The 12917-nt window shown below is 39.5% G+C and overlaps 1 protein-coding gene across 3 annotated transcripts in view; it reads left to right on the plus strand.

Annotated features, from left to right (window-relative positions):
• The first annotated feature begins 2349 nt into the window (after window positions 1–2349).
• Window positions 2350–12917, plus strand: part of tmtc2b (transmembrane O-mannosyltransferase targeting cadherins 2b) — a 169511-nt gene continuing 158943 nt past the window's right edge. For all 3 annotated transcript variants that reach the window (XR_006083616.1, XM_024423883.2, XM_024423885.2), the window contains exon 1: window positions 2350–3087. Coding sequence is in view for 2 of the 3 variants with exons in the window: in XM_024423883.2 (XP_024279651.1) it covers window positions 3005–3087 (83 nt within the window). In the remaining variant the exon portion in view is untranslated. The remainder of the gene's footprint in view (window positions 3088–12917) is intronic.

Here is a 12917-nt window from a genome sequence, read left to right on the forward strand (position 1 = left end):
TGAAAGGCCAATGGAAGCACTCGTAGTAGCCTGCAATGGCCACAAGTCAAGAAGAAGTAAAAACAACCCTCCTGGTTTGATTCATACTAAAGCAATGGACCTGCTATAAATGTGTAATAACCATGTTATACATTATGGATAGTAATAGGACATATACATATCAGGCCTACATCCCCTAGAAATCACGGTTTTCCCCAACTGTTCATATTCCTTTCTGCCATACATTTGTTTCACACAATAAGTCTTAGTAAATGTTATTGTAAACAAATAATAAACTCTCCCTTGTTTACCTCTTTAGTCATTGTTAGTTGTTAAGTTCTCTGCTGAGGCTTCAGAAAATATTGTTAATTACTTTTTTTTATTGGATTGTCTTTCCTGCCTCAGGTTTATTGCACCGTGGAGTGTTTTGACTTGGAAGGCAGGCACCCATGGAATATTATCTACAGGGTTAACATGTGGAAATGCTCTAGAGCAGACTACTGTATTTTCACATGATCATTTCTGACATATAATCCTTAGTCTCTTATAAATACTAACTAGTTCAATATACAGTTGAAGTCGGATGTTTACGTACACCTTAGCCAAATACATTTAAACTCAGTTTTTCACAATTCCTGACATTTAATCAGAGTAAAAATACACTGTCTTAGATCATTTAGGAACACCCCTTTATTTTAAGAATGTGAAATGTCAGAATAATAGTAGAGAGAGTGATTTATTTAAGCTTTTATTACTTTCATCACATTCCCAGTGGGTCAGAAGTTTACATACACTCAATTAGTATTTGGTAGCATTGCCTTTAAATTGTTTAACTTGGGTCAAACGTTTCAGGTAGCCTTCCACATGCTTCTCACAATAAGTTGGGTGAATTTTGGCCCATTCCTCTTGACAGAGCTGGTGTAACTGAATCAGGTTTGTAGGCCTCCTTGCTCGCACACGCTTTTTCAGTTCTGCCCACAAATGTTCTATAAGATTGAGGTCAGGGCTTTGTGATGGCCATTCCAATACCTTGACTTTGTTGTCCTTAAGCTATTTTTCCACAACTTTGGAAGTATGCTTGGGGTCATTGTCCATTTGGAAGACCCATTTGCGACCAAGCTTTAACTTCCTGGCTGATGCCTTGAGATGTTGCTTCAATATATCCACATAATTTTCTTTCCTCATGATGCCATCTATTTTGTGAAGTGCACCAGTCCCTCCTGCAGCAAAGCACCCCCACAACATGATGCTGCCATCCCCGTGCTTCACGGTTGGGATGGTATTCTTTGGCTTGCAAGCCTCCCCCATTTTCCTCCTAAAAAAACATTGGTCATTATGGCTAAACAGTTCTATTTTTGTTTCATCAGACCAGAGGACATTTCTCCAAAAAATATGATCTTTGTCCCCATGTGCAGTTGCAAACCGTAGTCTTGCTTTTTTTATGGCGGTTTTGTAACAGTGGCTTCTTCCTTGCTGAGTGGCCTTTCAGGTTATGTCGATATAGGACTAATTTTACTGTGGATGTAGATACTTTTATACCTGTTTCCTCCAGCATCTTCACAAGGTCCTTTGCTGTTGCTCTGGGATTGATTTGCACTTTTCGCAGTAGGTAGGCCTTGAAATACATTCACAGGTACAACTCCAATGGACTCAAATGATGTCTATTAGCCTATCAGAAGCTTCTAAAGCCATGACACCATTTTCTGGAATTATCCAAGCTGTTTAAAGGCACAGTCAATTTAGTGTATGTAAACTTCTGGCCCACTGGAATTCTGATACAGGGAATAATAAGTTAAATAATCTGTCTGTAAACAATAGTTCTAAAAATTACTTGTGTCATGCACTAAGTAGATGTCGTAACCGACTTGCCAAAACTGTAGTTTGTTAACAAGAAATGTGTGTAGTGGTTGAAAAACGAGTTTTAATGACTCCAACCTAAGTGTATGTAACTTTCCGACTTCAACTATATATCTAAAAATCTAGTTTTGGTTGATTCGTAATTATGTTATGACTGACATTATGCCATTTCAGATTGTATATTCCAATAATCAACAGACATTTGAAGCCTAAATAAATAATATTTTGCATCATTTTGGGCCTGTAGTTCTATTGAATTCGGTTACATTATATGTATATATAAAATTGGTTGCAGCCGAGCACAGGTGAAACCTAGTGTTTTGTATGCCTGGAGAGTGAAACTCGGTCCTGGGGCACCCCCTGGGTGCACGTTTTTTTTTTTTTGCCCTAGCACTACACAGCTGATTCAAATAACCAACTCATCATAGATTATTTGAATCAGCTGTGTGGTGCTAGGACAAAAAACAAAATGTGCACACCAGGACTGCACCCTGCTATAGCCTACTGCTTGTATTAAATCCAGATTATGGCACTATGTTGTATAGGCCTATACAAAGAGCTCTCCCGAGGGGAACAATTGGAAAACACTGGTGGGACTGGTGTCACTGCTCCACCGAGATTGACATATTTACACTCATCAGGGGCTATATACTGTAATTATGGCTAGATTACCTATAGAAAGGCAATGTGGATACAGGAATTGGCAGCAGTTGGCAATAAAGAGATGTCCCATCATGCAGCGCTAGCCTAATCCTCAAATCATCAGCATCATTTTCTTCTCTTCACTGCGAGGAGGAGGGACATCGCACATGCGCAGAAGATCCTTTAAACCACACGCGGCTCAATCACGACGTTTATCCACCGGACCACTATGAATCACACGAGCAGTCTTGTAGGAAAGGCGTGCAAATGCAGTAAGAGACACTGTAAATGCTGGCTGTTTGCTCTATTTCGTTTTGGATCATAGCTGTCCTCCTCTAGCTCAAAATGGGTTAGAGGGAGGATGCCTGCCTGGATTATCCACTTTCAACACTTTGCGAGGATGTGGAATTGGAATATCTGTTTTTGCAGAGGCATCTTGACAAAGACGGAGAGAGATAATATAGATAGCATTTGAAATATATCTCCACTGTTCTTCGTTTTCTTTCCTTGTTTATTTTTTTGAGAAATGATTGCAGAATTCGTTTGCAGCGCCGTGGCTTTGGTCCTCTATGTCAACACTCTGGGCGCCGATTTCTGCTACGATGACAGGTACATGAATGAATGAATGACATTGCTGTGCTGCCCGTAGGCCTACTGTCAACGAATACAGTGGTTTTTAATAGCGGTAGAGAATTGCTTGACATTGTAAAATATGTCTTAACATCTCTAGACCACATTTTGCGGTAGCGTACGGAATGGCGGGCAGAGGGAGGGTGACTTCTGTCAGTTCTCTCTGTTGGCTGCAAGGTCTCGGTAAACAGCAGGCACTTGCTTGCCAGTACAGTGTCACTGCACAAAGTTTTGAGTCCTGAGAGGATCCAATGATACATAGTTGCAGGCGAGATGAACTGAACGCTACAACATGATTAGGGGAGTAATTTTATACATTGTAACTCCATAATGCCATGCTAATAGTTGCATGAGGCAGCACCATGTACATAGCACTGCATTAAAACCATTATCACGGCCACGTCTCGTCTGAAACAGCGATACTATGTATGGCACGGTCATATTTGTTAGGGGCTGTACGGTCCACAGAAACGGGTGAATAATATTTTCTGAATATTATTATTCTAACAGACAATGTTGAATGATGATCCCAAACGAAGGAAATAAAACAACCCTTTTTTAAAATAGGCGATAGGACCGACATCAAATAAGACCAGTGCGCTTCATTAGGCAGGCTAAAACATATTGATACATTTTAATGTGGTTAATTCTCCATTAAAAAAGGAACTGCCTAAAAAGTGGAAATGCGTTCAGTGCAGTCTGCCGCCGGCTGTTGTGCCTCCAGATAAATAGTATTTCTCCCGGGCCTGATAATTTATTGTGCCAAACAGATTTAAGTACCTGTAAGGGCTGAAGATCTTAACACAACACCTTCCCAGTTTTATTTTACCAACGGCTGCTATACTTTTGGACAGTTAAACATAATGGCTTCAGTATAATAGCTTGGTTGATTTAACGAGTGATAGTGTAGTGCAAATCACACTATATTACATTTCAATATTTTATTACTGGTTTGATACATGCAGAATTGGAGGGTGGTCTCAGGGCAATTTGTATTATTCTGTACGTAAATCTGTGACACTCCATTTAGAATGATATGTTACATTATGATTGGAATAGAGGTTGCAAAATATCCTACGATTTAGAGGACATACACTGAGTGTACAAAACATTAAGAACACCTGCTCTTTCCATGAGCTACTGTAGACTGACCAGGTGAATCCAGGTGAAAGCTATGGTCCCTTATTGATGTCACTTGTTCAATGACTTCAGTCAGTGTAGATGAAGGGGAGGCTAAATAAGGATTTTTAATACGGATGCATCGATATGACTTTTTGGGCGATACTGATATCCAATATTTTCCTTGCCAAAAAACCTGATACTGATAACCAATATTTAACACTTTAGCAGCCTTTTAAGCATTCTAGTACAGTTAACTAGTTGAAACAAAGTGTCATATGTTCATTTGTTCAGTTAAGAACAGATTGTTCAATAACTTGTAAATGACACATCCCATGAATGTATTTTATTCCACAACAGATATTCATGACACAAATATTTTATCTGCCCCACATTACAAAGATGGTTAAGTTCTTGGTGGCTTTTCTTACTATCCAGTCTTGACTGTTTGAAGAAACCTAAAAATGATTTGAAAGGAATATAGGTTGAAACTATAATTCAGTTAATAATTTGAGCTATAACTGCTTGAAAATTAGTACTGTCTCCAGGCTGTCATAAACTGCTATAAATGGCACAACTTCAACTTTTCAAATGTGCACAACTGACTTGACTAGTGAAATGAGAGCAAATTTACAACACGTCATCTCATCTTTCATTTATGAAATTAAAAAATGTTTTAAAAAAAAAACCCAACTGCTTTGTTTTAAATTAAACTAAAGTCTTGACCTATACCAGCCATGAATGAACAACAGAAAAGCCTAGTACACTTTTTCCCCAGTGACTCTACATTGCTTTGTTACAATATGACTGCCCATTTTTCAATTTTAACATTTGGGGGAGGTTTTTCTTCACAAAGAGGACCTGCTCGGCTTTGTCGCAAGAGTCTGTTTCTTTTTTTCGTCTCCAATGTGTGAAGCTGCTCTGAAAAGCCTCCCACTGTCCACACTACTACAGGGAGCACCAAGATACTTGCACGCAGCTTTAGCTAAGGAAGGGAAACGGTGCTTGTTACTTCTCCAGTATCCAAGTGCATCTTCATTCCTAGAAATAGTAGGTTCTGTCAGGTATGCTAATATCTGTAAATAATGGGGGAGGGGGGTTAGTACATTTAATACAACATATTGCGTTATTCTTGCATGCCAAAGGATCATTAGGCATAGATCAACAATGGCAAATGTTGGCCGATGTAGTAACAGAAAATGAAAATAAAACGCATCTCTCTCTCTCTCAGAGATGCATACTGACCAAAAGGTTATTTTGTTGGCATTTACGTATGTCCCCATTACCAGTAAAACATCATCAAAACCTAGTTCTTTCACTTACTCGCTGTGCTGTTTCGTTGTTCATTTGTTCAGTCGTTTCATTCTCAACCAGGATTTCATCATACGTGTCAAGCAGTGAAATTTCATCCCTGTCTGTTTGTGGCCTCTTCTGTCATGGGTCCTCTTCTTCGGTGCAAACTGTCACTGTGTCCATTTCCATATTGTCCAGCTGTGTTTGAAACATTTCACATAAACCCTGATTTTGTCTGCATCGAAGTAGTGGTCATTGTACCTAGCATCAAGCATGGTGGTGACACATTAAAGAGGCTCAGAGAGAATGCCACCGAATCGCTTGTTCAGAGCGTCTAAGTAGAGTACTTTTGCAAGTTTTAACCCCACGGTCTGTGTCGGCAGTTTTGTTGAACAGGCGTTTCAATGCCATGACAGAGTGTATCACGTCTGCTGCAGACGCAGTTGAAGAGCTTATTTCTCGAGTCATATGGTCGAATGGAGCTAGGAGTGTGTTCATGTTTTCAATGAGCGTCCACTGGTTTGTACTGATTGTTGCAGGTAATGCATAGTCGGCTGCGTACACGCCAAGCACGCATTTTTGTTCCAGCAGGCTCTCCATCATGTAGAAAGTACTGTTTCATCTGGCCTTGCAAAAGCCTTTTCATTTTCACTCCAAGCTGCTCCTGTACTGCTTGCAGGCGGCTGTATGCGAGCTGTGAGTGTTTAAAATGACCCACTATCTTCCTACCAGTTGCCACTGTGTCAAATATGCTGCATTGGGCCAAAACAACTTAGTTCACAGCCAGTTGCAGCATGTGTGCCATGCATGGCAAACTGGCAACTCCGCATTCTTCCAAAGCCTTTGTCATGTTACGTGCATTGTCACGTAGCACAGCGTGTACATTGTTCTTGGAGATTTTCCGAGTTTTAAACATGTTCTCAAATGCCATTTAAGTGGCAGCAGCGGTATGAGAACCAGCACATTCTTGAGCATGCAATATGGCTTTCCTCAGTACGAAATCCTCATCGACCCACTGTGCTGTCAGACTCCGCATGCTCATGGGGCTGACATCGCTGGTCCAAATGTCAGTCATTAAGCTAATACTAGTGACGCCCATAGCAAGTAGCTTGTGGATGTGCGATTCAACAATACTGTGTATCTCCGATAGGGCAACATCTGAAAAATAGCGCCTACTTGGTAGTGTGTACCGGGGCTCGAGGAGAGCCAACATCATCCACAACAGAGAACGGTTGATTGTTAAGGGCAATGAATTCCATTATCTTGGCGTTAATGGATTTCGCCTTTGAGTTGTCTCGCTGAAATGTTCTTACTTTTTCAAATGACTGCTGGACTTGAACTTGCTTAGTTGTTGGAAGTGCCAGGCGCACCGGTTTGAGTCAAGAATTGCAGCGCTACTGGGTTTTTCACACTCAACAGTTTCCTTTGTGTTTCAAGAATGGTCCACCGCCCAAAGGACATCCAGCCAACATGACACTACGGTGGGAAGCGTTGGCGTCAACATGGGCCGGCATCCCTGTGGAACGCTTTCGAAACCTTGTAGAGTCCATTCCCCAACTAACTGAGGCTGTTCTGATGGCAAAAGGGAGGGGTGAAACTCAATATTAGGAAGGTGTTCCTAATGTATTGTATATTCAGTGTATAGTGTCATATGTCAGTCTCTGTTGTCTACACCTTTTAGCTACATGTAGGCCAAGTTGTGCACTTAACAACCCATGTTGTTAAATAGCAAGGAAAATAGCAAGGAATCAAATATGGATATTTAATCACAATGTTTAGTAAATCCTCCTCTCGAAATTCAGACAGCAAATCTGTACACTAGTAGAGAAACCTCAAGTCAAGTGCCTTGACTTAACCCAGCTAATGAGTTTAAATCCAGTGTGTCACTGTGTCGAGCATAGCCAGAAGCACCGAGGCTGGCTGAGAACACTACCTGAGGATTTCTCATCGATCTGGTTGTGGAGTCTTGCTGCTCAGGAATACGTAATTACACTGCTCTCGTTACATTCAGTTGTGGTCTTGAGAAAATATATCCTACAAGAAATTGAGTGCTCTGCTTGCTTTAATTAATGTAGGGTTTGCTGAGTCTGATCTCTATAGGACAACCCTGTTCAAAGATCACTGGTTTTACGGGTTGATTTAAGTCACCTTCCACTTACCAGTTGATCATGGTTAAAGTTAACAACACCTTAACTACACGTTTTGTGTGATGTGTTTGCTAGCCTAGCACAAAACAACTCTTTTATATGAGGGACTCTAGGGGCCTCACAAGGCTTTCCACTGTCAATGGTCTCAGCACCACCACCACCTCCCTGCACAAACAACCCAGCCTTAAAGAGTCGTCCACTATGTGGTGCCAGAATCACCCCTGGAAGTTGGTTCTCCATCTGGCCATGGTCATCATTATCACTCCTTGACACCTGCACTAGAACACAGTGAATCGTATGTATAGTTCATATCTCAGCCTATTGCTATAATCCTGTATGAAAATAAGTGGTCTGTACTCTGCAATGTTGTGTATCCATGGATGCCATGAATACACCTTTATGTAACTAGGCAAGCCAGTAAGAACAATTCAAAAGAAAAATCACATCCCTACATCAAACATGTTTAACAAAACACATCTTTAAAAAATAAAATACAAAATACATACAAAAAACATATATATGTAAATAAAATACAAATATATATATACTGTACATTTTTAAAACAAATATGACAAAATTCTAGTACAATTGTTTTCCCTCTTATTATAATGGTTCAGGACTTTTTATTTTTTATTCAACATGCTTAATGTCTTAACAAGATGATTAAATTCAATCAAAAATATTTGTAGTTTTTGTGTAGAATTCTGGAATTTGTGTTTGTGTAAAGTATTTGGCAACATAACAAAAAAAATCATTTCAATGGTCTTGTTATCATTGCAATAGTATCACTTTATATTCTTCATGTCAAAAACATGGGTAGTGTTCAAAAAGGTAAATGAGTATTCTGCAAGGTTTTTCCAAAAATATACCACATTCACAGAACAAGTGATTCATATTTTCATCTTTTCCCCCCCACAGAAAATGCAGTATCAGTATGCAATATCAACAAATTTCGACAACAATTACATGGATGTATCTTATGTAGAATCTTAATATACAATATTTGTAAGGCATCAACCAAGCTTTTTTCCCAGACAATGTCAGGAATAAGCATTTTCCAGAAAATGTTTCCTCTAGGCGTACGTTTGTTCCGTGAATGGGAAATTTGTCTTATGTATTTGTTACAGCAAGATTTGTAAAGGAAGGCCACGCCTTCCAAGCTGAGTTCTGGATAAACTCTGTGATTATCACCAAAGCTAAGATGAGTTTTCATTAGTGTAGTCAGACCACTGTAAATGGCTTAGATCACAGAAATAAACTGTCTGAAAGGTATTGGAATGTTATAAATTCATTCAATGTTATAAATTGTTCATATGAAAGAATATTACCCATGTTGTCGAAAACCTCAAGAACAAAGTCAATATTCCTCTCATGCCAGGTACTGTAGGGTAGAACAATGACTTATTCCTGACAGTTATGTCTGCATTTTTCAACAAAAGAGCTTTATTATGGGAAAAGTTGTGCAGGAAACATATTTTCCATGACATTAAAGCGTGTTGGTGAAACGCATCCAATTTAGCATGTAATCTTTCAGGAATATAATTACAATCTGGTAAAAATTGAAGATCTCCCAACTTATTAAACACATTGTTTGGAAGGAAATACCAAATTGATTCTGAATTGCCAAACATCTTTTCAACCTGCTGATCTTGAAAGTGTTATTTATGTCAACAAAATCCAACACTTCCAGATCTCCTTCAGCTCTTTTATTTGAGAGGACTGACTTTTTTTAGTTGGTGAGACTTATTTTTCCAAGTCATGAAAGGTCTTGTTGATCTTTTTACAGGTCGGTGGATTTATGAATAAAGATAATGAGGTTTACACAAAGTGAGACAGTCCCTCTGCCTTGGACAGAAGCACTCTCCTAAGTATAGATATATCCATTTCTAGCCAATTATTAAATATATATATATATATATATTCATTTTACGAGAGCAATTCATATGTTGTCTAAGTTGTTTTTTGATAGACGTATTCCTAAATATTTAATATAGTCCTTTACTGGAATATTTTATATTTATTTATCATCGGAGTCATATAAACATAAGATTTCACATTTAGAAATGTTCAGTTTGAATCCGAATGTAATAGAGAATGCAGTGATAGCATTAAGGTCATGGGCGACCTGGTATTTGTCTTTAAAAAAAAAGAGTAGTATCGTCAGCCAGTTGGGAAATGTTGATTTCTCTGTTAAAAATGGATAAGCCATGCAGATTTACATTATTCAGAATATCTAGTTCCACTACCAAAATGAATAAAAAGGGTGAAACTGGGCATCCCTGTCGTACACTTCTTTTGATACTAAACCTTAATACATCCAAAAGATTCAGTATCACAGAACTATTCATATCTTTGTAAAACATGCAAATGACTTTGATAAAAATTGAACCGAAAACGATCAGCAGTCATCAGGTGTTTCGTTAAAATCGCTTGAGGGAATTAGAAAAGCATATTTGTTGCCTAAATCCTGTAATTTTCTGGTAAATTTTACAAAAAGGGTCTTATTTGGAGCATGTGAGTAATGTCCATACACATTACAGATGATGAAGATGGCATTGTCAAGTTAACAGTTACTATGACCCATCTCCTTTACTGTGAAGATGTGGATTCTAGAATGTCACCTTTTAAACTTGTGAATAAGTGTCAAAACACCAGCATAATGGTTTGATCCATGACTGAGATAGACCATGTTTCCCCACAGTGACTTTCACAATTTCAAGTCACTTTCACACAAATTAGTTTCCTGAAGAAGGACAAAATCTGCATTTACAATATAAAACTAAGCCTTTCCTTTTTGCAAGATCTCTCCTAGCATTCAGGCTAACGATATTGAGTGAGTTGAAAACAAATTCCTGCGTAAAAAAGAAAGACACAAACTAGACAGCAAATCTAGTAATGTGAACAATAAAACAAACAATAAACCTTGAGAGGGTTACTCCGACGGAAAACTACGCTCATCTGAGTTAGAGGTGGTTAACAGTATAACAAATCCTTTTTTTCCCTTTTTTTGGTTGGCAAGTGTTCATGAATTGTAGTTTGAATGGTACATTTACTTGTGGCAGTACAGTAAATGTACTCTTGGCAGTGCTCACAGTTCAAGTGTGGTTCATGTCATGTCACCAGAGTTACGCAGTAATCTTTCTTCTTTCGATGAACGCGCGTTGGCCCTTGAACCCAGTCTTCTTTCCTTATTGTCGAGCCTTCTGTATAAGCGGCCACAGTTTCTCCCTGGCAGTCTGATCCTGCGGTATCAGAGCCTCTTTGATGCTGAGCTTCTTCTCGTCCAGAAACTTGTTCCCCTTGGCCATTTTCCAGATGATGTCCCTGTGGTGGCGCATAGGGTCCATCAGATCTTCGTTTCCCTAGTCGATGTACCACGTCAATCACGTCTCTTAGCTTGTCTTTGATGCACAGATCCACCTTTCCCAGGATATTGATAACTGCTTCCCTAATGTCCTCTCCCTCTACCTCTCTTATACTTTGGATTTTCAGATTCCACCTGCGAGAATACCATTGAAGTTCAGCTACATTCTCATACAGCTCATTATTTTGGGATTGCAGTTTCTTCAGCTCGTTCTCCAGGAACATTATATTTTCCTTGTTCTCACTCACAACTGTGAGAAGCTGACGGACAGTTTCTGACAATTTATCAATCTTCTTTGATGTTTCTTTGGTAGCCCACTCTATGGTGGAGTCTTTGGAGACTGTGGCGTCTTGTTTAGTAGTCAGGGTCTGGATTACAGAGAGAAGTTCAGACATGGAAATGTCCTCTTTCACTTTTTTTCTCCAGGTGGATTTTTAAGTGGGGTCTGAGGTAAAGAGGTTGCAAGGATCTCATCCTGGTCCATCTTGTTCTTTCTCTTGCTTGAGCTCATGGCATCTTGTGTATCCATGCTGCTCTGGCTCTCGTCGTAACTAGTTGGCATGCCTGCCATCTTCTGTGCAGCTTGGATATTCCGTCATGTACTTCCCATTCAAATTGACAAAAATTAACTCTAAACTTGCCAAATGTAGCTAAAACAACTTCTAGTTAGTTTCTTGCTACATTGATAGCCCATATTAGACGGTTAACCACCTAACCCTCAAAGTTGCTTGGACAAGTGAGAGAACACCCCGTCTCACAGCGACGCCATCTTGGCCAGATATGTAGCTAGATGTAGTAGGCTAATGTTAACTAGCTGGCTCATCATTACCCATGAAAGGAAGTTAAGCTAGCGAGTAAGCATTTAAGCCAGTCATCCTAGGACAACAAAAACTAAAATTGTGTACTGTATGTCAGTGATAGACCGTTTCGTCAACATGAAGAGAGGAGGATGGCATTGGCGTTTCTCTACAAGTAAGGTGAGTCAACATATTTTTCTACTTGCAAGCACACACACACAAATCAGTAACATGGACAGCCACATCATATTTATCTTACGTTAATTGAACTAAATTGTTTTTGTATATTTCAGTTGTCACTGTATTAGACTAAGCAGAGGTGATTTGATGATGTAGAATGGTGCTGGAATAGTTGTCTCAGTCTAATTGTCTCAGCCTTAGGCCTATATATCACGTCCGCAAGGCATATGAACTAACAACAGAATTATCACAACACGTAGGTTGTAATATGGCCATTATTTTCCTGGCTTCTCCAGTGATTTTACCTAGGCACCTCTACTGGCACTCTGCAGGTTGTGTCAACCTGGTTAAGGCATTAGCTGCACTGTCAGCGTTATTGTTGGTGATTGGATTTAAGTTGCAAAAACATCCGTGACTTTGTTTCGAATGGCACTGAACTGAATCAAAGGTTGATGGGGAGGATAGGAGAAGGAAAATAAAGCTGTTCTCCTGGGTCACCCTTGAGAATTGATCAAGCTGAATGTCTTTGTAGAAAGACTGCAACAGAGCTGAATCTTTTCAGAAAGCCTAGGACTACACTCTGTTTTCTAAAGTAATGTTGACAATTTTGTGATGAAATGAGAGCTTTGATCTCAAAGTACCCTTCATGGTACATAAGAGTTACAGTAGCACTATATTGGATGGTTTGTTTTGATTATGGTTAGACTATTAAGTTCCCTGCTCTACTTCATCAATGCTGCTCTGCACTCGACTGATTGTGATGTTGTTAGAATGGGGGTATGAAAGTGTGAAAGACATCGTTATTGAGGACAGAGCCTCCCTGAACATAGCTGTGGCCTGACCGGCTCGGTCAGGGAGGGGAGGCAGTCAAAGCATGTAGCACTGCAGTCTGATGATGTGGGGTGGCAC

Source organism: Oncorhynchus tshawytscha, linkage group LG06 (assembly GCF_018296145.1).
Source record: "Oncorhynchus tshawytscha isolate Ot180627B linkage group LG06, Otsh_v2.0, whole genome shotgun sequence".
Classification (NCBI taxonomy): domain Eukaryota; kingdom Metazoa; phylum Chordata; class Actinopteri; order Salmoniformes; family Salmonidae; genus Oncorhynchus; species Oncorhynchus tshawytscha.